Here is a 23,355-nt window from a genome sequence, read left to right on the forward strand (position 1 = left end):
GGAGGGAGGACAAGTGATGGAAATGAAGGGATTGTGAAGAGGTTCAACTTAGTGTTCCTGGCAGCTCCTGGTGAACACCGGTGAGGCTGAGGGTGATGGAAGCCCTTTCTCTCCCTTTAAGCGCCCCATTTAATCACAGACAATGCTGTACACGTGCCCTTCCCCCCAGCATCTCGCGATGAAGAGCTTATAGTGATGATGCCAACAACAACAATAAAAAATAAGGCAAGACAATAGTTTCTTTCTTAGGTCTATTTTCAATAGGTTTACAGAAGTGTGATGTGCATACAATAAACTGCACATATGTGAGGTATAGAATTTGGTAAGCTTTGACATATGTATGCATCCACGGAGCTATCATCACAATCAAGACAATGAACCTCCAAATGATGAGTCACCTCCAGAGGTCCCCTCTCTGCCGCCTCTCCCTGTCACCTCACACCCCCGCGCCCCACTCATCTCGTTTCTGTCACATACAGTAGTTTGTATTTCCTAGCACACAACATACAGGGTGCCCATTTCTTGGTCTTCTTCCTCTTAGCATATTTATTTTGAGCTTCATCATGTTATATTGTGTATTGATAGTTCATTCCTTTTCACTGATGACTGGTATTCCATTGCATATCACTTATTTTTAGGTTTGTCATCCTTTTTTGACACCTTCCTTGCTTACTTTTTTATTATCAACACTAGAGGCCCAGTGCACAAATTCGTGCATGGGTGGAGGGTCCCTCAGCAGGGCCGGCAATAGGGGCTGATCAGAGCTATCTTGCCCAGTCCCAATCAGGGCCGGCCAGCAGGTGGAGGGGCTGCGGGAGGTTGGCTGTGGGACCGTACTGACCACCAAGGGGCAGCTCTTGTCTTGAGTGTCTGCCCCTTGGTGGTCAGAAAATGTTGGTATTTTAATTAAAAACCAACCAACAAAACTAGACAAAAATCTCTGAAGACTAAGAGTAGGCAGACAGCTCTAGTGAGGGGCAGGGGGTGAAAGGATTGAGCAAAAAAAAAAAGCGAGAGAGAACTCATGGACATGGACAACAGTGCGGTGATTTGGGGGCGGTGAAGGTAGAAGAGGGCATAGAGTGGATAAATGATGATGGTAAATAAATAAATCAATAAATATTAAAGAACTTGGAGTGTCAAAGAAGTAAATCTTTACAAGAGCAATGTGATGTCCCCTGACAAGATGCTGATGTGTGGGTGGAGGTGCGATGCTATTTCAGTCTGGGTGGCCTTGCCCAGGGCCCTCTGAATGATACCAGTCAGGCTATCGCATCATTCCTCTGAGGGCTGCCGTGTAGCATGTTTTGTTAGACGAACGGTGTCTCAGTGAGAAGAGATTATGAAGTAAGACAAGATGCTAAGTCTAGGAACACAGCGGGGTATACAGGGCACCTTAAAAAGAGAAGTCCCGGAGAGCCTCATGCTGATAGCAACCGATCACCTTTCCAAGTCGGTGTTACCCCAAAGCGAACGGCAGGAGCAGAGCGAGAAAACACAATTTCGATGACCACGTGTCATCAGGGGTCTTTCTGTTGTGAACCACAAATAATTTCCCTTTAAAAATAATATTAAAAACCCTTCGGTGTTTCCAGGTGGCCATGGGACACACACTCCCCACAGCTGCTTCTGTTCGTCCAGCAAAGAGCCACCCGACCGCGGCCCACGGCTCATCCTCCGAAGAGTGCGCTTCGTGGAGCGTGTGTGCGTGGGAGTGTTCGCGCTCGGCACGAGGCGCAGTCCCCTTGCTCGGTATTTGGCCGCCTTTAATCCACATCCACCCTCTCCCCGCCCGCAGCTCCTCCAGGAGCCGTCAGCCTGGTCGTCTGCTCTGAGCAGGTGCCTTCGAGGCGCTGGCTTCTGGCCGGGCGGCCTCTCCCAGGCCCTGCTGCCTCCTCCAGGCTCTCCGGCCCGTGGGCCTGTGCACATGTGTGGACACTCTGAGCCGGGACAGGGCGCCTGCGAACACCTGCATCCGACCCTTCCAGCATCTGGACCCCCAGGCCTCCCCAATGCACGGGTGCGAAGGATGCTCCCTCGTGGGCTTGGCTTACTTTCTCTCACATCAGAAGAACCGTCTTGAATGTGAAGCCAGGTCAGAAGTGCCAACACCACAGCCATGTGCGGGCAACCCTTCCCTGGCCAGCATGAGTGTGAGCGAGGGCAGTGTTCTCACATCTTTCCGTTTGACTGTGGTTTAAGTGAACAGCTCCAAAGATGTGAGTTACACTCCTGGGATGATCCCGTCTGTAGCAAGGGCTACCAAATCTCTGGAAAACCTTGCAGCCATTTTCTTTTACATGTTATTCATTGGAGAGAGAGAGAGACAGAGAGAGAGAGAGAGAGAGAGAGAGAGAGTCATCGATGTGAGCCCTGACTGGGGCTAGAACCCAAAACCCGGGTATGTGCCCTGACCAGGAATTGAACCTGAGACCCTGCAGTATACAGGGCAACACTCTAACCAACTGAGCCACACCAGCCATGGCTGCAGACATTTTTTTAATATATATATATATATATATATATATATATATATATATATATATATATAGTTCTTTATTGATTTCAGAGAGGAAGGAAGGAGAGAGAGATAGAAACATCCGCGATGAGAGAGAATCATGGATCAGCTGCCTCCTGCACGTCCCCCACTGGGGATCAAGCCCACAACCTGGGCATGTGCCCTTGACCAGGAATCGAACCCAGGACCCTTCAGTCAGTAGGCTGACACTCTATCCACTGAGACAAACTGGTTAGGGCTGCAGACATTTTTTAAAGTTTCTTTTCAGGTCTAACTTTTCTCCTATTTGAGTCCTGAATCCTGTTGTTAAATGAACACACACACAAAATTGTAGGAATCCATTTTATGGTATTGCTAGTACTTTCAGTGGGTATTTTCTGTGCTAATACAGGTTACCAATAGTGAGTTTACTTCTGGTAAGCATTTTAGAGTTATTTGTTTAAAGGTGCAATTCAACTTTTTAAAATAATTATCAAATAGTCTAGTCTATTACAAAAAAAAAAAAAAAAGAACCCTTGAATCAGTTTTCCAGTTTTAAATGTCATAGAAAATAACTATAGAGTCTACTTTCCCAAGGTCTTCCCTCTATTTTCCCAGGCTCCATCTGCTCCTAGGAAAGACCTGGGTTTTACCCTCAAACGCGTGGCCTGTCAGGGTGAACTGCATCGCAAAGCCTATTCCTTGTCATTTCGGCGTATTTGTTTTTTCTTTTTTTCAGTGACTGTTTACATTCAATGTTATTTCATATTAGTTTCAGGTGTACAGTGTAGTGCGTAGACAATCATATACTTGACAAAATGCCCCCCCCGCCCCCGATATTTCCAGTGCCCACCTGGCAGCACACACAGTCTGACGCTATCACTGGCTGTGCTTCCTACTTTACAGCCCGGGACTGTTTGGTAACTACCGTCTGTCATCTTGGCATTTACTGCACTTTTTCCTTTTCCTGGAGAAGCTTTCTCTTTCTCTCCACAAAGTTGAAGGCTCTTCTCATCTTCGTCTCACGCCTACTTTCATTTTCTCTTCCGATGGCTGACAAAGTCATGCCCCCCCCCCCCCGCGCGCCCCCGTCTTTCCCCAGCACCAGATTCCACAGGTGGTTTTGCACCCACTTTCCTTTCCTTCCCGTGTTTCTGTGCCCGTGTCTCTGCCTCGCGGCTGGCATAGTTCACAAGAACATATTTGCCCGGCACCACGTATCGGGTCACGTCAGCAGACCCACAAAGGCTGGGGTACGGGAACATGGAGAGGGGCATCCTGGGACATTGGGACATTTGGGACATTTGGGGCAGCTACATCAACATCCCTGATGGAAGGAACACGCCGCCAACACCTAGCAGACACGGTGCCTATGTTCCCATACCCCAGATGGGAACCCGAAGCCAGGGGCCCGTACCCAGTGCTTCTCCTCACTGTCCCGGATGTGTGTGCGCAGCTCATAGAAGGAGAGAATGAATTCTGCGACTGGGCCGAGAAAACGAAACGCACGTTGCACCACGCTGCAGTGGAACATGAACTCACGTGGGTCCGGTGCGGAAGTGAAAGCCAGCAGGATGCCAGCTATGGGCAATCGTGTGACTTCTGACTTAGCATAACTGTTCCTGGCGCAGTGGTCTTCCCCGGCTGGCATGTGTAGCTCAGCTGTGGGGAGAGGAGTCTTAAAACACAACGAAGCATCCATTTAGATCCATTTAAAAGTGAGAGCACACGTCACAGGATGGTTCGATGTTTTAATAACGAGACAGCACTCTGCTGGCAAGTGGGAGGCGCCGTGTTGTTACCCAGATGCATCGTCTGACTTCTAGTCCATTTTGATAAGAGACTCTAGAGCATTCTAGTGAGCAGCCCTTGCTCTTCCACTCTCCATTAATTTCTTATAAATGATGAGGTGGCTACATCTAGTGTTTTTAAATTTTAATGTATTAACATTTATATGCAAATAAAGAAGCACAACATTGCCAACCCACAGCATTTAATTATAGTCATTTCATTTGTTATTGACTTGAGAGAGAGGAAGGGGGAGAGAGAAACATTGATTTGCTGTTGCACTGATGTATGCATTCATTGTTGCTTCCTGTATGTGCCTGACCCCAGGATCACACTGCAAGCTGGGAGTATCGGGATGATGCTCTAACCAGCTGAGCGACCTGGCCAGGGCGAATTCTAGTCATTTCCTAGCTATTTCTTAAACTCAGGTTTTTTTTTCTTGCCCATATGATGTGATTTGAGATTCCCGTATTGTACGTGGGAAAATACACGTTAAATGCACAGCTGTGATGAAACGAGACTGCCGACAGAGGCGTGTTTTCTTGTATTAACCTGTGTCACCTAGGATTGGACCATCGTGTTTGACGGGATTTTTGGTTCGTGAAGTTTCTGATTTTTTTTCTATAAAAGCACCTCTGAATATTATTGTAAAGCCTGCTCATTGTTTATTTTCTTGGGAGGAGGGTGTTATGTGTATTAGAAATAGCATTTCAAACTTTTCTTTATGGAATTACCTTGCAATATTAAAATGTTATCACTAGCATTTAATCATAACGTAAATGATGTATAAAAGGTAGGGTGTATACTTGTGTAATTCCTTTCCTATATGTGTGCGAGTTATACATCATCCATAGACAAAGACCTCTATCAGCATGATTACCTCGTTACACAGTAATTTTTTATTTTTCATGTTTGGATCGAATTTTGTACCACGGAGGCTTTCTAAGCGATGCGTCACAACAGACAATTGAGAAAAGGCAACAAGGTAATTGTTCCGCCTGGCCCTTGCCCGCTGAACTCTTAAATCAACAAAGGCCCGGCCTCTCAGGATCCCAGCCACGTGGGTCGCCTCGGAGGGGCGAACTGGGAGCGCATCCTAGCTGCGGAAGTTTCTCTCTTGTTTCCAATTCAAACGCGTGCAACACAAAGCAAATACAAAATAAACGGGCCACACTGTGCCCACAAGGACTTGGCTGGATCTCTGTGCGGGGGCGACAGTAACAATTAGACCGTCACTCCAACGCCCTGCACCCAGAACGGGGCTGTCATTCCCGACGCCGCCCCAGGCAGATGCGGAGAAGAGACTGTCCTTCAATCCCGGCGGGACGCGGCCCTAGGGAGCTGAGCTCCCGCAGAGACGGCTCAGAGGGCGGCTGGCCGGGTTTGAGGCCCTGGAGATGCTGCCTGATTCTTCTACAACTGCATTCGTTTGGGGGAAGCCCGGGAGGAGAAGGGGCCCCTCAGACGGAAAGTTTAATCTTTGGGGAGGGGGCCTCTCTGAGTCCCTCCCAGTCCCTGGCAGGAGGGGCCCTGGTTTCTCCACTCGGGGCGCCTGGAGGCTGGGCGGCCTCCCACCCGGCAGCCCCACAGGGACAGGCAGAACCTTCCTCCCTTAGCTACTGATTCCCCTTCGCTCTCCATCCCCACGCGCTGCCCACGTGGACACAAGGCCCTGGGGCCTCTGGTCGCCAAGGTGGGCTGGAGGAGATTCCCACCAAGGCCTGCGTGGCCTCTCCCGGGCTCTGCGCTCGCCGCCACGGGGCCCACGCGGATCTGCGGGGCCTTGATTGTTAATTTCCCTTCACTCTGGCAGGGGCTGGTGTGTGTGTGCGCGTGTGTGAGCCTGTGAGTGTGTGTGCGCGCGCACGTGTGTGAGCGTGTGCGTGAGTGCATGTGTGCGCGTGTGTGAGCGTGTGAGTGAATGTGAGTGTGTGTGTGAGTGTGAGTGTGTTCTGTTCGATTGCTCCACTCCTGTGAATGGGGAGATGGCGCAGGAAGGTGCCCGAGCGCAGCAGCTGGGGGTCGGGTGGTCGGCGGGAAGGTCGGCAGGTTGGGCAGCGGGCGGAGGAGGCCGGAGGCTGAGGAAGGTGGGGGGGCTTTGTGCCCGGCGTCCCCGCCCCTGGACCCCGCCAGGCGAACTATCTAGACACACGTTTTTGAACGCGGGCGGTGGGTTTCGCCCAAAGTCACTCCAGAAACTCGCCCTCAGGGCTCTGAGTCCAAAAAGGACCTTCGGACCGGAGGCTGGGCCCTGCGAGGCCGGGGCGGGCGGTGCCCTCGGAGGCGGGGAGGCGGGGAGGCGGGGAGGGAAGGCGCCCGGCCCCGGGGGAGCAGCTCTTCCCGCGGCTGAGCCGATCCGACGCCGTTCGCCGTTCGGAGGGTCTGTCCCGCGGGCCTCCCTCGGTGGGTGTGCAGCAGGCAGAGGGCAGGGCCGCCTCTCCCGGGGAGCCACCGAGAACCGGCGCTTCCTACCGCGTGGAGCCCAGGCTGCGGTCCGGAGCGCGCTCCTCTCCGCTCACCTCCCCGTCCGCGCAGGGACGCCAGGCTTTCCTCCAGCCCCGGGGCCTCTCTCCTCTCCCACCCGCCTGCTCTCTGCACCGCACCCAGCGGCGCCCCTGCCCGGAAACAGCCCCCCACGCGCCTCCCAGACGCTCAGCGCCCCCCGCGCTGTCGCCCCCAGGTTCACGCACAGAAAGCGGCGGGGACCCCAAACCGCTCTCACGCTGCCCGAGGCTGTTTCCCGCGGCCGAATTCGGAGACAGACGGGGAGGCTGCAGGCGGCATCCCGGGGACGCGCCCCTCCCCGCGCCCGGAGGCTCCCGCTGCGGCTCCTCGCCGCCTCCTCCCTGCCCCGCGGCTCCGGCAAACACACGGCGCCGGGAGGGCTCCTTCGCGGCTCACTCCCGAGCTGCGGGCGGGCGGCCTGCGGGGCAGGAGGTGGCCCTGCTCTGGGGAGGTCCGCCCTGGCAGCAGCTCACGGAGTCGGCTGGCTCGGGGCTCCCGGAGCTCGGTGGGCCCGCGGCGTCGGCTGGACTCGGTGCTGATGTGGGAGCTGGGAACCCCACGGCCCGGGACTCCCCAGGCTCTAGCCGCCCCGGGAGGATCCGCTCCGGGTGCGGGGCGCGAGGCTCAGTGAGCACCGCTCCCGCTCCAGCCCCGCTCCAGCCCGGGCTCCGCGAAACGCCATCCGGCTAACAAGTCCCAGGCACCTAGGGCTGCAAAAGGAAAACACAGAACAAAACCAAAAATCCAAAAAAAAAAAAAAAAAAAAAGAAAGAAAAAGAAAGGTCCCACATGACTCTGCCAGCCGCTTTGGGAAATCAGAATAAATGCCTCCAAAGCACCATTTTAAAGGGCGGTGTGTGTGTGTGTGTGGGGGGGGGGGTGCAGAGTTCTGCCCCCGAAGGTCAAGCTCCCGCTGCGAGGGGCTGCGGGCCACGCGGCCCTTGGTCTGCGCGATGCTGCCTCCCAGCTCCATGGCCGGGGAAAGGGCCCGGCATCGCCGGGACGGGGCCGCCCGAGCTCACCCACGCGGGCTGGGTCCTGCTAACTCACCCAGATCGTTTTAACTGGTTAATAAAGCAATTGACACTCAACAAAACCGCCGTCGCCAGCGGGAGTCCTTGGCAATAAAGTGAGAATCACAACTACCGGTTTGTTGTCGTTGTTAACTGCCTTTATTACCATTACTTAGTATTCCTAAAGAAAGAAAGAACAGAACAGAACAAGGAACAGGGCTGAAGAAGAGAGAATCCTTTCAGACCCAAAGGCACATAAAGGAGATCCCTTCTCTTTTTCTCTGAAACCAGAGCCCCGGTTTTTCTGGATTAGCCCTCAGTGAGCCACCACCGATAACACTGGGAGAGACACAGGAGCTCTGAGCACTGTGTTCGGAGTGGAGTATAAATGGTTAATGGCGACTCCCTTAAAACGCATAAAATTTTATCTGACTCTTGGCCCTGATTTAAGGTACGGATGCTTTATATGGTCGTGCTCTATCTACAGGATTAGCCGACACAGAAAGAGTGAAAATAAGGAGAATGAGATATATTCTATACCTGTTTCCTGAGGTGAAGAAAATACGTTCATTTCATTTTGACACCCTTCCCCCCTCCCCCCGCGCCAAATTCTGTGCGAGGGGTATTAGAAAACATAAATCGTCCAGTTATATAATTTCCCTATCAGAACACCTGACTTGTGGAAACTGGCATCCCCAACTGTGATTCTGCTCTTGCAGACCGATTCCGATGCCGGCTACACACAAGTCCCGGGAGTGAGTGCCCAAGCCAAGCCATGGATCAGGGAAAGCTGACCAAAGCCCCTCTCCTCCCCTTCTTGGTTCACAGAGATAGGAAAAGCGCTCTCCCACACTGTACATCATTTCCCACGGAGCCAACTAAAAATCCCCTTCTATCTGCCAGGGGTTGTTGGGGAGGAATTAAACCCTGAATGTGTAATGCTCCTTTGCAATTGCAATCAAAACCTATTTAGATGTTTTGAAAAGTATCTGGAGAACATGGTATTTGTTCAGGGACCTGCATCTAGCATTAAGTTTGATGTGGAATTTTTCCATTTTAAGTAAAGCAGAGAAAGAAAGCAACAACAACAACAACAACACACACACACACACACACACACACACACACTCACACAAAATCCAGGCCTAGGAGTTCTAGGTGTATTGCTGCATTTTAGAAGGTGCACTGGGCAGATGCCACAGAACCAAGGGGAACTTATTAAATCTTAGCTTCTCAAAGACACGGTCAAGTGTACCTGGGTGGCCTGGCAGTCACAGGAACTATACTCCACAACATTCTTCCTTCTCTCTCCTCAGCAGGACACCTCCCACCAGAGCCTCCACACCACTGCTGTTTTAAAGGATGTATTTTTGAACCCACCGAATATTCAAAGGTTAAAATGAGTCCCTTTTTTGATAAGAGAGGGTCTAATCCCCCCTTTGAACACAAGAGGTCGCTCCTGGGACCAAATACTGGGGGAAATATTGCTAATCACTATTTGATATATTCTATAAATACATTACAGACATTTTTTACAGATACATTTAATGCAGTAAATGCACACATCAGCGAAGGAAATGGGACTAATCTGTGATTCTATTGCAACTTCCAGGTGAAGGGAAACAATTAAGACCTGCTATCCAAACAGATTCTGATGCCAACTGTATCAGCAAGACACCACTCCAGAGCGAAACAACATAATCATCGGGTTCCCTCAAACTGCCCCCTTGGACAGGGGCAGCGTCTGCTTAATCTTCACATCCATGGGCCTGGGAACTTGCTAGCAAAATACTTGTTTACAACACCAGTGGGCTGCAGCAGGCAAAACGCACTGTCCTCCCTTTAGTATGACATTGCCCGGCACTAATGGTTTTCCTCCACGGGGCACGCCAGCTTCTGTCTGGAACTGCTCTCACCGTCAGCGATATTCTTGGCACAGCTCATTCCTTTAGGGAGTTACAACGCCGCACTGAGTGTGTAGCTGGTGGGAAGGAGGGCGCTTTGTGAATTTCAAATATGAGCCCTCAGGCTTCTGGCAGCTTCCGTGGTTCAATTCCACGGTATAAAGGCGGCATGATGGCATATGATCGGTTAAAATCCTGTTTACTTTCTGGTGTTACACTGGCATCTCTTTTATTTTCCCAGAGTCAACTTGGTTATCTACCCAGGAAACATGCCCGTATACTGGGAAGCCAACGTCAGTTTTGCAAAAGCAGCTGATAAAAGGCTCCATCATAGAACAGCAGAGACTAGAAATTATCACCCAAAACCAAAACCAAAAATCTGGTAAACTGATCAACCAATTTGTGCATCTGGCTTTCTATAGCTCTCTTGCTCTCTCTCTCACTCTCTCTCTCTCTCTCTCTCTCTCACACACACACACACACACACACACACACACACACACACACACACACACGGACAGAGCTCACAATGAAAATAAAAGAGATGGGATCCAGTGAGAGACCTTCCTTGGGAGAAAAGAAAACACCACAAATGCATGTTCTTGAAAACGCCTCGGCAGGCCAGGCGGACACTCACGCATCTTGGCTTCTCCTGAGCTCAGGCAAACCCAGCCACCGAGGCCGGCTGGCGGCTGGCGGCTCTTATCAAGGGTGAGATCTGGGGAAAAGATACAAAGAAAGGAGTTTCCTCACCCGGCCTCATTCCGGGCAACAAGACACCAAAATTACCTCTATTCTACCGCGGCCTGAGTTTGTGGGCCTCTTCAGATAAACCTGGCAGCCACGTTAGATAAGGAATCACTATTTAGAAGCATTAGGGGGAAATGTGGGGGCTCCTGGGGGCGGGGAGGGGGGCGCTGAGACTTTGTCTTAGGGAGACGGAAAGATGCCAGGAACATGGAAGAATTTACTGGAACGGGTTCCCGGCGAGCTGCAGCCGGCATTCATTCCTCTCCAGGTTGTTTTCAGAGAGGACATGAGGCTATCCACGCCCGGTTAAGTGAAATCCGTATTTCACTGTTTCATCTTAGACCCCTCCCTACTCTCGCCCTTGGACTAATGCATTTTAGAAATCTCTAGAGAGACATGGGAATTTGTCTTTATAATGACCGAAACGCCACCAGCTAATTGTACACGTTTACTCAAAGACAAAGGGCAGGAGACCAGCAGAGAGAGAGAGAGAGAAACTGGGCAGGACATAACCTCTTCACAAACTCGAAACTACTGGGAGGCCATTTCGTGTGGGGCTCGTGTGAGCTTCCTAACTCCAGAGTGAAGCTGGCACAGCAGCCGCCGCGGGGCGCGAGGGGAGAGAGGAGTTCGCGGAGCCAAGTGGGTTTTACCTGCGCGCCTCCCACCAGATCCTCCGCTAAGGCCGGCGCGCTCCTGCCCTTCCACCCCGCGTGTTTGGAGATCGGGGCTCGGAGGGGACGGGGTCCCGGGGGAGCAGTAGCGAACAATTCCTCTGGGTGCGTTCATCCCACCCCCGGGCCTTCTTCTCCGAATCAGCTCCCAGCGGGCCCGGCGGAACCAGCTGGGGAACTCACCCTCCCGGGCAGCCAGGCGCGGCCAGGCCCGGAGCTGTGCGCCCCAGTGCAAGGTCGAACCCAGCCAAACGGGCTGTTCCAAGTGGCCCCTTTGCTAGCACCCGGGGGGGACCTCATCCTCGGGAAGACCTACCCACCAGCCGCTCGCCCGCGGCGGTAGAAAGTGAGCCCGGCGCGCAACTCGGCCGGCGGGCACCCCAGGAGCGCTGGGCGGAGGAGCGGCGCGACAGGCGGCGAGGGCCCCGGCGGCGCGGCCGGGAAGGAGCGAGGGAGGGGGCGGGAGGAGGCGCGGCAGCCGGAGAGGGAGGCCGAGGCCCGATCGGCCGGGCGGCGAGCGCCGGGGGAGAGCGGCGGCCCCGGCACGGGCGGCCGGGGAGCCCCCAGCCCGTCCCGCGGGCGCGCCGCGCGGTCAGTGGCGCACGGCGGCGGCGGGGCTGAAATATGATAATCAGAACAGCTGCGCCGCGCGCCCCGCAGCCAATGGGCGCGGCGCTCGCCTGACGTCCCCGCGCGCTGCGTCAGACCAATGGCGATGGAGCTGAGTTGGAGCAGAGAAGTTTGAGTAAGAGATAAGGAAGAGAGTGCCCAGCCGCGCCGAGTCCGCCGCCGCCGCAGCGCCGCCGCTCCGCCTGCTCCGCCGGCTCCGCCGCCTCCGATTGGACTCCCCGATCGGCGAGGGCGCGGCGGCCGGGCAGCCCCCGGGCCGCGGTCCCCCCCTGGCCCGCAGCTCCTGCATCCTCTCTGTGGGCTGTGCACCAACCGTGCAACCACCATTTCACTGTGGACACTACTCCCTCTTACCGATATGGGAGACATGGGCGATCCACCAAAAAGTAAGAGGCTCTTTTACCTTGTGGGGCTCGGTGTGCTGGTCTGTGCGGGGGGCTCTCTGGCACGCGTGCCAGGGGCTCTTCGGAGTTGGAGTTCTTGCCTGGAGAGACACACGGAGACGATGGCTTTGGCTCCCGGCCGCCACGCCTGCATGCTCGGCTGTCGGTTCTGATCTTCGGAAAACGGATCAGACCTGGGGTTGGAGTTCGCCCGTGCGCCCCCCAAGCCCTAGCCTTCTGGTGCTACGGGCGGCTTCCTCCCGGGGAGCCCTGAGCTCTCCGAGACGGCGATTCTGTCGCAGAGGTCTGCCTGCACGCACAATACCCGGCGAGGTGAAGCAGCATTAGACTTGCAAAGGAGAACGAGTGACAACTGTATTGATGTGTGTGCTCTTGCTAACGAGAGCCAGTCCCCGGGACCGTTCGAGAGAGCGCGCTTCGTGGAAAACACAGGCATCCCTGCGTTCCCTGAACGCTTCTAGTCAAAACCTTTTCTTTGGCTTGACTTATTCATAATCGTTCACGGTGGCTATGGCGAAGAGGGAGGAGGGGAGAAACAGAAATGCAAAATGAACGGGTTTGATGGTGTGCTAGGCTTACAAATGTGGACTATTCAAATCTGCATTTTACATATATTCCACCTCCTTTTTTGAAAAAACGAGTCAGGGTTTTGATGGCACGCTTCAATTACCATTCCAAAGTGCAATGCGCTTTAAAGAAAAAGAAAGGGAGAGGGGTGGGAGGAGGAAACCTCCCAGAGTATGCCCTATAAGAGAGCGATCCTAAAAGTGTGTTTATCTCGGTAGGAAGTAAACGGTTAGTCAATCATGTATTTATTTTCATTTCAGAAAAACGTCTGATTTCCCTATGTGTTGGTTGCGGCAATCAAATTCACGATCAGTATATTCTGCGGGTTTCTCCGGATTTGGAATGGCACGCGGCGTGTTTGAAATGCGCGGAGTGTAATCAGTATTTGGATGAGAGCTGTACGTGCTTTGTTAGAGATGGGAAAACCTACTGTAAGAGAGACTATATCAGGTATGCCGCGTCCATTCTGCTTCCTTCGCCTCCTGAGATGTGCCTGTCTCCCCCCACGCCTCATTTATTATTTGGTGTAAAATGGTGTGACTTCGCCTGTTTTCCTAGTTTGCCTTAGTGGGGTCTGGCGTGCAAAAGTTACCCAGAACGTGTATTGCATAAATTAAACTAAGCTGTTCATTTTACTTTTTAGGGGGAAACCCCTGCAAAATTTGACAGTGGTTTTCATAAGTGATGTATTACTGAAGCTTGTTGAATTGCTCTTGGAATTTATGGTGCTCAAAATATTTTTCTTTTTCACCCTCCCCCTTCCAAAACAAACAAAAAATGCATAGAGGGATAAGTTGGGGTTTCTAAATTTTAAAAAGATTGATTTTATTGTATTGTGCAGTATTTTTCTTCCCTGTATGCTTTAGTTCGGGGTTTTATTAGTAACTTACAAATTCTTTGGAGATGTCAGTGTAATGGGCAAAATAAAAGTTTGACCTAAACATGCATTTTGAAACAGCAAGTAGCCTTTTACTTTTAGGCTAAGAGTTTCTACCTTGAAAATTTAAAAACAAACCCAGATATTTTCTGCAAAAAGGCCGGAAATTTAATCTTTTTAAATATTAACCCTTTGGTGACATCTAACTGTCTTTTCTTTCTTATCTTATCTGAGCTGATGAATTAGACAGAGCAGATCAAATTGCCCATCATCCGTCTGCGAACAATTGGTATATTTAGATAATTGAACAGCTTAGCTTCCTTTCTCACATTAAAATCTGGTAACTGATAAAATGAGCGAATTGCCCATACCGACAAGACTAAAAACCACATAAGGGACTTTCTGAGTTTTCTTTTTTCTTTCAGTGTATTCTGCATCTAAACTTCATGCTTTGCTAATCTCATACTTTCTTCTGACCTGGGTATATATGTGTGAGAAACTTCATTTCCCGTCTTGGGAAGCCAGTCGAATGTATAAAGAAAATTTTATTGTTTCAATAACAAACCGAAGAGATAATACCTTTGCTATTATGTTAAAAATATCAAAATTACATATTTTTTTAAAATTCTCTGGTGGCTATTAACAAACAAAAAATTAGCTTCTTGTAATTCCTGGAGTTTCTTTCTGGAGCTGGGAACTTATTTAAAGTTTAGTCAAAATTTAAGTATGCACTTAAAATTTTTCCTGCTCGCTTCGTGTCCAGGATTTTGTATTATTTTAAAAGCACGAAGTGGTGAGTAGAATCTTGATAGATCCAACTGAGCGGTGCAAAGAGAAGTTATGGAGACTCTGATGGAGGTGGGGGGCGAGTGGGAGGAAGTGGGGAAGCGGGGAACCCACGAAGGGGGAGGGGTTTTCCAAATGGTTTGGTCACTAGCAAGGTGAAGCCCTCATCCTATGAAATGGGAGATCTCACCGAGAGGAGGCGGAGGGAGGCAAACTTTGGAATCTACCTTCTAACCTCTGACAAATGAGCCCTTTCCCATTGTTTACCGGATCGGTGTGTGAACTGGCGATTCTGGCGAGGGAGCACTCACTTCGCGCCTCCCGGAGCAGTATCTATACCCCGCGGAGATAGGGTTGTGCCCCATTGCAGGATTGCATACCGATCTGCAAGGGCCTAGCTCTGGAGACACGGTGTAGAAGGAGCCCATTGCTGTTAGCCCTTCCTCTCCTCTCTCAACCCCTGTGTGTGTGTGTGTGTGTGTGTGTGTGCTTGCGCGCCCTCCCTTTGAGATCCTGTAGTTTAAAAGCAGAACAGAGAGGTCCTTAGGTTTCCCAGGGCCTTCTCCCCTTGGGGGAGTGAGGTGCCCCCTCCCTGCTTTCTGCGGGCCACTTTGTAGCAATGCCCGCTTCTGTTGTCGCCGGTACCGGCCAGGGGCCCGGCCAGTGCCGCCCCGAAGGACCCACCCGGGAAAGGTCAGCCGCGAGGAAGAGGCCTGGCTCTCCCGCAGACTGAACTAGAGGCAGATGCTTCGGCCCCTGGAAAGGGGTTGAGGGCAGCCGCAGCCGCAGCCGCAGCGGATTTTAAAAACAACAATGAAAGGACGGCCGCGGAGGAAACTTTCTGTTAACATTGTTGCCCGCGGGGAACCTCTAGTTCCGGTCAAATCGGCGCGGACTTGTGCGGGATGGATCTGCAAACCTCGGTTTCATTTTGTTGTTTTGCTTGTGCATTTTGGGGGGAGGGTGTGCACACCGCGTGGCGTGACGGTCTCTTTTTTCCCTGGATGGAGGGCTTCTGGTTGCAGGTTTTGAGACCTTTTCTAGAACGTGTGGGCCAGCGGGTACCCACTCGGTGGCTGATCGCCGCAGCCGCGCGCGGCCCAGGCCTCAGACCACGGGAGGCATTTGTCCTCGGCGTGGCCTGGGCGAGCGGAGAGGTGCGCGGAGACCGGAGAGGGGTTCGGACGGAGGCAGAGGGGAAGGAGGAAAGGGAGAGGGAGCGAGACCTCATGGCGTCGGCGCTTCGGACCCCAGCTGGTCTGTGGATGCCGATCTCGGGGGTCTCAGGGCCTTGGGGCCCCGGTCGTCGCTGGTCTCAGACAGGACAGTGTCCGCCTAAGTGACCGCTGCCCTGTGCTTCTCCCCGGCCCGGCCCGGCCCGCCCAGGTTGTACGGGATCAAATGCGCCAAGTGCAGCATCGGCTTCAGCAAGAACGACTTCGTGATGCGCGCCCGCGCCAAGGTGTACCACATCGAGTGCTTCCGCTGCGTGGCCTGCAGCCGCCAGCTCATCCCCGGGGACGAGTTCGCGCTGCGCGAGGACGGGCTCTTCTGCCGCGCGGACCACGACGTGGTGGAGCGGGCCAGCCTGGGCGCCGGCGACCCGCTCAGCCCCCTGCACCCGGCGCGCCCGCTGCAGATGGCAGGTACGCTCGGCCCCGGAGGAGGCCGCCCGGGCCGGAGGAGGCGGCTCCGAGGCCGGCGCCGGGCCAGGCCGCGCACCCGGCCCGCGCGCACCCGCGGCTGCCGCCAGCGACCCCGGTCGCCCCGGGGCGGTCGCTGGGGCGGCGGCCGCAGGGCGCCCAGGTGTGGGGTGCCGTGGGCACCGCGTGGCCTGGGGCGGCCGGGTTCCGGGCGCTCATGGCCCCTGCTGCCGCCGCCCGCACACCTGCGGGGTTGCACACGGGCGCACGGGAATGCACACCAGGTGCTCACAGGTAGACACACGCCCGGGCAGCGCTTCCGTTCACCTTGGCCTTCGGGCCGCGGCTTCCCGAAAGCGGCCCCGGCTCCCGCCTGGTACTCGCCCCGCCGCTGCCTAAGGAGGCGGGTGGAGTCCCGGCCGCCCCGGCCTCTCCTCCGACCCAGCGAGGGCAGTTCGGTGCCTGAAGTCACTGAGCTCCTCAAATCCCTCTTCTGCCCCCCACGCAAAAGCGTCTTAACAATGTATTTTCATCCTTTTGTGGGGAAATGCGCATGAGAAGATAGAATAACTGCAGGCCCGTGCGCAGGGCTGTAATTTAAAACTGTCAACAAACTAATCTGCAGTAATTGCCTTTTAAAGGGCGCCTGCCCCTTTAAACCATGCCTTCTGAGGGACCCGGTGAGAATCTCCTCTCTGGGCCGGTGGCTGTAACACCGAATTGACCCCGTGGGTGTTGCCCTGACCCCTCCGGGGTCCTGGGAGGTGTGGGATTTGGACCCCGCAGGTCGGGGAGCCTTTTCCCAGGAAGGGGAGTAAAACAGCCAGGTCGCCTGGCCAGGAGCAGGTGGAGGGGGGGGTGGGGGGCGGGGAGGTGTTCAAAGGCAGACACTGTTTCCAAGCCTGCCTTCCGGTCATGAACAGATAGATCTGCCCGCCGCATTTTTAAAGTATCGATTCCCTCTAAACCTGGCGGAGAGAGCTGCACTCACCCCTCTGCTGGCTGGCAGCCGGAGAGGTCTGCGGGGGATGTGCGACGTGCTGGGCCGGGGACAGAGCCAGAGGGTGGCAGCTCCTGCTCAGGCTACCTGTGCTCTGCTGCTGCTGGTGGGGGGCAGCCAGGGGGCCAGGCTGCTGGGGCAGAGTCAGGAGCCCGCACTTCCCAGCTGCCCTTCCTTATCTGGAGCCCAGGCCTCAGCCAAGTTTCAGTTTTCCTTCGCCTGGACCCAGCCACGTCACAAACACCAGGTAGATGAGGACTAAGGAAGACCAAGGACTGGAGAGCCGGCCCAAATGCCCCATTTCTTTAGCCCCTGGACACGAGTGGCCCCTCCGCACTGAGTGCACGGCCCTCCGGCAGGGCTGTCTTGGGTTGCAGACACCCTGGCTGGCAGTGCCTGGCGTGTTCTGCGTCCCCTTCCCCCGGAGCCCTCCGTGCCCTTGGCCCAAGCGTCCGGAGGTGGGGGTGCTTGGTGTCACCTGGGCCCGCCCTGGGTGCTGGGGAAGGCCCGGAGGGAGGAGAGGGGACGCTGAAAGGGGCCGCCCGGGGGGCTCCGAGCCGGGGCCAGGCTCTGGGACGCGCGCCCCTTGGCGACCTGGGTGTTGACAGGGCAGGGACAGGGGCGCGGGCGCGGATGACTCCGTTGTGACCACAGATTAGAGAGCGAGGTTTGGCTCCGCCTCAGCGGCCAGGCTCGAGGCGGCGGGGAGGGGGACCCCGGGCCCCTGGCCCGCGCTCACGGCGCCCCTCGCCCCGCAGCCGAGCCCATCTCCGCGCGGCAGCCGGCCCTGCGGCCGCACGTGCACAAGCAGCCGGAGAAGACGACCCGCGTGCGGACGGTGCTCAACGAGAAGCAGCTGCACACGCTGCGGACCTGCTACGCCGCCAACCCGCGGCCCGACGCGCTCATGAAGGAGCAGCTGGTGGAGATGACCGGCCTGAGCCCGCGCGTGATCCGGGTCTGGTTCCAGAACAAGCGCTGCAAGGACAAGAAGCGCAGCATCATGATGAAACAGCTGCAGCAGCAGCAGCCCAGTGACAAGGCCGTGAGTGCCGCCGGCGGAGGGGGCGGGCAGGGCGCGGCCAGGGGCCCCGGCTGGCCGGCCGCCTCGGTGTCCACCCTGCTGGGGAGCAGGAGCCCTAGCAGGCGGCCCCGCACCCCAGGGCCAGCCTGATTGGGGGTGCAGGCTGGGGTGGACCTCTAGCGGGTGGGATGGTTAACCCACCGCCCCAGCCTTCACGGGTGGGCTCATGCCCCTCAACCTTGTCCCCATCCACACAGCGACCCCTCTGCGGGCAGGCAGGAGGCGGCCAGGCCTGGCTCTGGGTTTGACATTTAGGTCCTCAGCTCTAGGTGCCCTGAGAGGAGGGAGGGACAAGGCTTGGCTTTCTATGAAATCCAGGGTGGGGGGGAGGGGTATCCTGGAGGCCCCCCGGGTCCCCTGCCCTCCACCGGCTAGGCCTTCTGCAGCACCTTGAGGCTTGCGAGGTCCCCCAAGGTGACCCCAAAGACAGGGCACCCTCTGCTCAAAGTCAAGCCCAGGCTGCAGAGATGTCAGGCCCTGGCACTGTCCTCCCCCCCTCCCCACTCTCTCCTCCCTGGTCACAGCAGCTCCCACCACAGGCCTTCTGGTTAAAAGAACCTCACGAGTTCCTTTTTCCCCCTCTTTTGCTTTTTACTGCTTTGGCCCTATTTTTAAATGCCATAAAACCAGCTGTCATTAAACTTGGCAGGCCAGCCCAGCCTGGGCCGGGGCACTTTCTAAGCTGGTTAGTGCTTAATAGTACAACAGCCGCCAGACCCAAGGGCTGGAGGGTGGGGGTGGCCTGCAGGGAGAGCCGCCTGGAGAAAACCTCACCGAACAGCTCAGTGAAACTGCCCAGGAGGCCACCCTGTCTAGAGCCGAAGGGAGGCCTCGCCTGCCTCCGCGGCCTGTGGCCTGGGATGGCTGCCGGGGCAACTGGGATTCGCCCTGAGAGTCAGGGAAAGAAGGAAGTTACAGCAAAATTTGGTGTCATGAGGTCCAAGCAGACCTAATCGTCCAGCCCCCAGAAGCAGAAAAACAAAACACAGTAAAACAACAGGGAACCCCAGCTCACATCCATAGTGCAGCAGATTAACGGAGTCAATAAAGGCCACCACAGAGATAAGATAATGCCTGGGCATATTTGTTTAGCCCGCGCAGACAATGGAGGGAGGGCGTTTGCTCATTAACGTGTTGGGTGGGGTGGGGCCTCGTTCACAGAACATCCAGGGGATGACCGGCACCCCCATGGTGGCCGCCAGCCCCGAGAGGCACGATGGTGGCTTGCAGGCCAACCCCGTGGAGGTGCAGAGTTACCAGCCGCCTTGGAAAGTACTGAGCGACTTCGCCTTGCAGAGTGACATAGATCAGCCTGCGTTCCAGCAACTGGTGAGTGTCAGCTCCCAGCGCAAGTCTCCACCAGCAAGGAGGTTCTGGTGTAACCACCCGGGAAAGAAAGATCCCAGGGGTGGGGGTGGGGGGGCCCGGTGCGTCCCTGGGCCCAGGGTTGGGCAGAGATGAGGGTGGTGTGGGGAGGAGGAGGAGCAGGCTTGCAAGGAAAACAACCCTCCCGTGAGCCTTTTCTGTGAGCGCCGTCATTTGACCATCCAGGCTGCATTGTCTGCCAGTCCTGCTTTGATGGATTGGCTTCAAGGTGCCCGACGAAATCGCCCTGCGTGGGAAGGCGCCGGGCTTGCAGAAGCACACCTCTCAGACTTGGGAGTGCGGAGGGACTTGAGAGAGCACCTTGACACATTAATCAGCAATTAGTATATGTTTCAGGGCCTAAATCAGAGCGATGTTAGGAATGGTGACGGGCAGGATCAGTGTCATTACCAGTGGGCAGCAGGCATCTGCTGGGTGCGGGTTCAGATACATCAAGAAAGAGTCCAGTTATTATTCAAAGACAGGACCGATACGATAGCCCTTATTGTGTTACAGTAGCCCTTTCTGGGACTGCCCTCATCTGAAATGCGGGCCTGTTGAAACATTTTTAAGTATAGGAGTTCAAATTTCACACTTAGTGACATACTGTTGAGCATGTATTTAGCAAAAGGGAACACGAGTTCGACCCATCAGAGAGATACTAGGTGGAAATCTCTTAGAAAGCTTTACACATCCAGAAAAGAGAAAAGGAGCTCACCTTTCACCTACAAAAGGCTTAAAGGTCAAGATAAGTAAGATCATTAAATAGACGTCCTCTGTGGTATATGTACACATAAGATTTTTTTTTTTTGCGTAAATAGTAAACAGCCCTAGAGACTCTTATATGACATCAGATCTATCCTAAGAGCTTGTTCCTTTCCTTGGAAATGCCAGTTTAATTGAGGTTAGCTTTTTACCCTCGCATTACCGGGAGGGCATTTTCTCCTGCTGTGGCCACACATAGGCAATGGGCCAGAGTCCGGGTTCCACTGGCCTGGCCCAGGTTTCTGTCTGTAAGCCGGCCGGGCTGGGAAAATCTGAGGAGTCCTCCGACCTCCCAGTGGGAAAGCTGAGCATGGAGGAGAGGAAGGCGCCTCTGGAATGAGGAACCGTCACTTCTTTAAAGTCAGGTTAATCTCATGAGTTATTTGGGTGGAACCTGGACCCTAGAGGGCAGGTGGGGGAGAATGCGGGGCAGCTTCCGAAAGGGCAGTGACGGATGTGAGCAGAAGGAGGAACCCAGGCAGGAGGCCCGGGTGGGGGCTGGGCAGAGGAGCTTTGCAGCAGCAGCAGCACTACTTTCTCGGCTCCAAAGGAGCCCCGTATTTATAATGCGATGACGTTATAATCTATGGGTCTCCTCTGGGAAGGAAGAGCCCGGCTTAAAGAGAAAGAGGAGACGGAGAAAGGCGCACAGGCTGCAGGGCCAACGAGGAAGGAAGCCGGGCTGCAAGCCCTGGGAGGGGGCCATCACTCTTCCTCGGGGCCTCCCGGAATCGCCGGTCACAGGGGCTGAGCGTTATGGATTTCCCAACGCAAGGGGAGAGGCTGTGATGCCCGGAGGAGACAGCACTCGCCTGCTCCCGGGGCAACACGTAGCCGGCAGGAGGATTTTATCTCGAGTACGCGTGGTAGAGTCGCGATGCCATCCTACAGTGGGAAACACGTTTGTTCTTAAATAATTTAAGGCAACATAAGGTTGGGAATTCAGGTTCAGCTCCAACAGGTCTCTTGGAGGATGGGAAATGGAGAGGGTTCCTCCTCAAATCCTTTTCCTGGGAGGCTTGCTTTAAGCCTGTTAACATGGAGTCCGGTTCCCGGATAGCTCTCTCTGCATCTCTCTCTGTCCACAGACACCAGTCCCGCAGGCACCCACTCACAGGCGATCGGATTGATCATCCTTTCCTGCATGTGATCAAAGCCTCCTTCATTCACTTCTCAACCTTCCACGCAGGTCAATTTCTCCGAGGGAGGACCGGGCTCGAACTCCACCGGCAGCGAAGTGGCCTCCATGTCCTCGCAGCTCCCGGACACCCCCAACAGCATGGTGGCCAGCCCCATCGAGGCCTGAGGACACTCATGCAGATGCATTTTTTTTCCCTGTTGGAGACAGTGGGCGCCCATCCTGTTGAACTCCGAAACACGAGTATTTAACGACCCAGTCCATGGAAACTGAATTGAGGAAATGAATGCTCCATGAAATGCACGAAGTCTGTTTTAATGACAAGGTAATATGGTAGCAACACTGTGAAGACAATCATGGGATTTTACTAGAATGAAAACAAACAACAAAGCAAAACCCGAACCCAACACACGCTGTCCAGTGACCTTAGGAGGACTGAGGAAAAAAAAAGACGTTTTTAAAACGTAGAGGATTTATATTCAAGGATCTCAAAAAAAAAAGCGCTTTCATTTCACTGCCCATCTAGAGAGAAGCAGACGTAGCGATGTTTCTAGTCCGCCCTGCTCTGAATGGTGCTGTTTCTATGTTGGTCCCCGGCTTTGCCAAACAGGAGCCGCAGGCGGAGCGGCGGAAAGGCCCTTTCAGGAGAGGGCGCTGGTCGGCGAGGTTTCCAGTTGACTTAACAAGGGGTTAATTGAAAGCCTGGGTTTCTTAGCATGTCCCTTTATTTTTTTCCTTTGGCTCCTTCTCCCCCGCCTCCTCTTTTTTTGAGATCCATCCTCTATCAAGAAGTCTGAAGCGACTTTAAAGGTTTTTGAATCCAGATTTAAAAACCGACTTATAAAGCATTGCAACAAGGTTACCTCTATTTTGCCACAAGCGTCTCGGGATTGTGTTTGACTCTCCTGTCTGTCCAAGAACTTTCCCCCCAAAGATGTGTATAGTTATCAGTTAAAATGACTGTTTCTCTCTCTCTCTCTCTCTCTCTCTCTCTCTCTCTCTCTCTCTCTCTCTCTGGAAATAAAGAGGAAAAGAAAAAGGAAACTTTTTTTTTGTTTGCTCTTGCATTGCAAAAGAATTATAAAGTAATTTATTATTTATTGTCGGAAGACTTGCCACTTTTCATGTCATTTGACATTATTTTTTTGTTTGCTGAAGTAAAAAAAAAAAAAGAAGACAAAGGTTGTACCGTGGTCTTTGAATTATATGTCGACTTCTATGTGTTTTGTCATTTTTTTTCCTTAAATATGTGAAAATCAAAGCGCCATATGTAGGATTATATCTTCAGGACTATTTCACTAATAAACGTTTGGCATAGATAAATAAATAAATGCAACGGCCCAGGTCCCTGTTTTATATGTTTACCAGCGAGCCTTCACGACGCCTGCAAGTAGTGCTGCCTGCGAAGGGTGTAGACGCGCAGGCCCTGCGAGGTTTCCCTGTTTGGTGAAGGCTGAGCTTGCAGGCCTGCATTGCGGTGGAGGGACCGCCTAGCTCAGTGGTTCTCAACCTTCCTCATGCCCTGACCCTTTAATACAGTTCCTCATGTTGTGGCGACCCCCAACCATAAAATTATTTTCGTGGCTACTTCATCACTGTAATTTTGCTACTGTTATGAATCGTCATGTAAATATCTGATATGCAGGATGTATTTTCGAACGACCCCTGTGAAAGGGTGGTTCGACCCCCAAAGGGGTCGCGACCCACAGGTTGAGAACCGCTGGCCTAGCTGGAAGCCTTCGGCTCTCAGCGGTAGCAATATTACTGGTTTTTGAAAATTAGATGCTGTCCTCCTGCCTGCCCCCACCCCCCCACCTCTCCTTCCTCCTGTCCCTTTTCTTGCCCTGCCCCCCTGCACCGCACGTCAAATAGGAAGAGAGGCTCCTGCTTTATTTTCTTAAAGACTAAGTGCTTTCTTTCAACCAAAGCGTCCTGCGTGGGACTGTGGCAGGGACTCCTATTCAA

The 23,355-nt window shown here is 54.0% G+C and overlaps 1 protein-coding gene across 2 annotated transcripts; it reads left to right on the top strand.

Annotated features, from left to right (window-relative positions):
• Window positions 1-11,866: 11,866 nt before the first annotated feature.
• Window positions 11,867-22,721, top strand: ISL1 (ISL LIM homeobox 1). Of its 2 annotated transcripts, XM_059695004.1 has the most exons (6): window positions 11,867-12,147; window positions 12,993-13,182; window positions 15,782-16,041; window positions 17,797-18,083; window positions 19,284-19,451; window positions 21,442-22,721. In XM_059695004.1, the coding sequence occupies exons 1-6, from the start codon at window positions 12,120-12,122 to the stop codon at window positions 21,556-21,558; spliced, it is 1,050 nt and encodes a 349-aa protein (XP_059550987.1). In that variant the 5' UTR covers window positions 11,867-12,119; the 3' UTR covers window positions 21,559-22,721. The 2 variants fall into 2 exon arrangements, with proteins under 2 accessions (XP_059550987.1, XP_059550988.1); XM_059695005.1 differs by lacking the exons at window positions 11,867-12,147; window positions 12,993-13,182 and adding an exon at window positions 14,556-15,318.
• Window positions 22,722-23,355: the final 634 nt, after the last annotated feature.

The sequence above is a fragment of the Myotis daubentonii genome, chromosome 4 (genome assembly GCF_963259705.1).
Source record: "Myotis daubentonii chromosome 4, mMyoDau2.1, whole genome shotgun sequence".
In the NCBI taxonomy this organism is placed as follows: Eukaryota; Metazoa; Chordata; class Mammalia; order Chiroptera; family Vespertilionidae; genus Myotis; species Myotis daubentonii.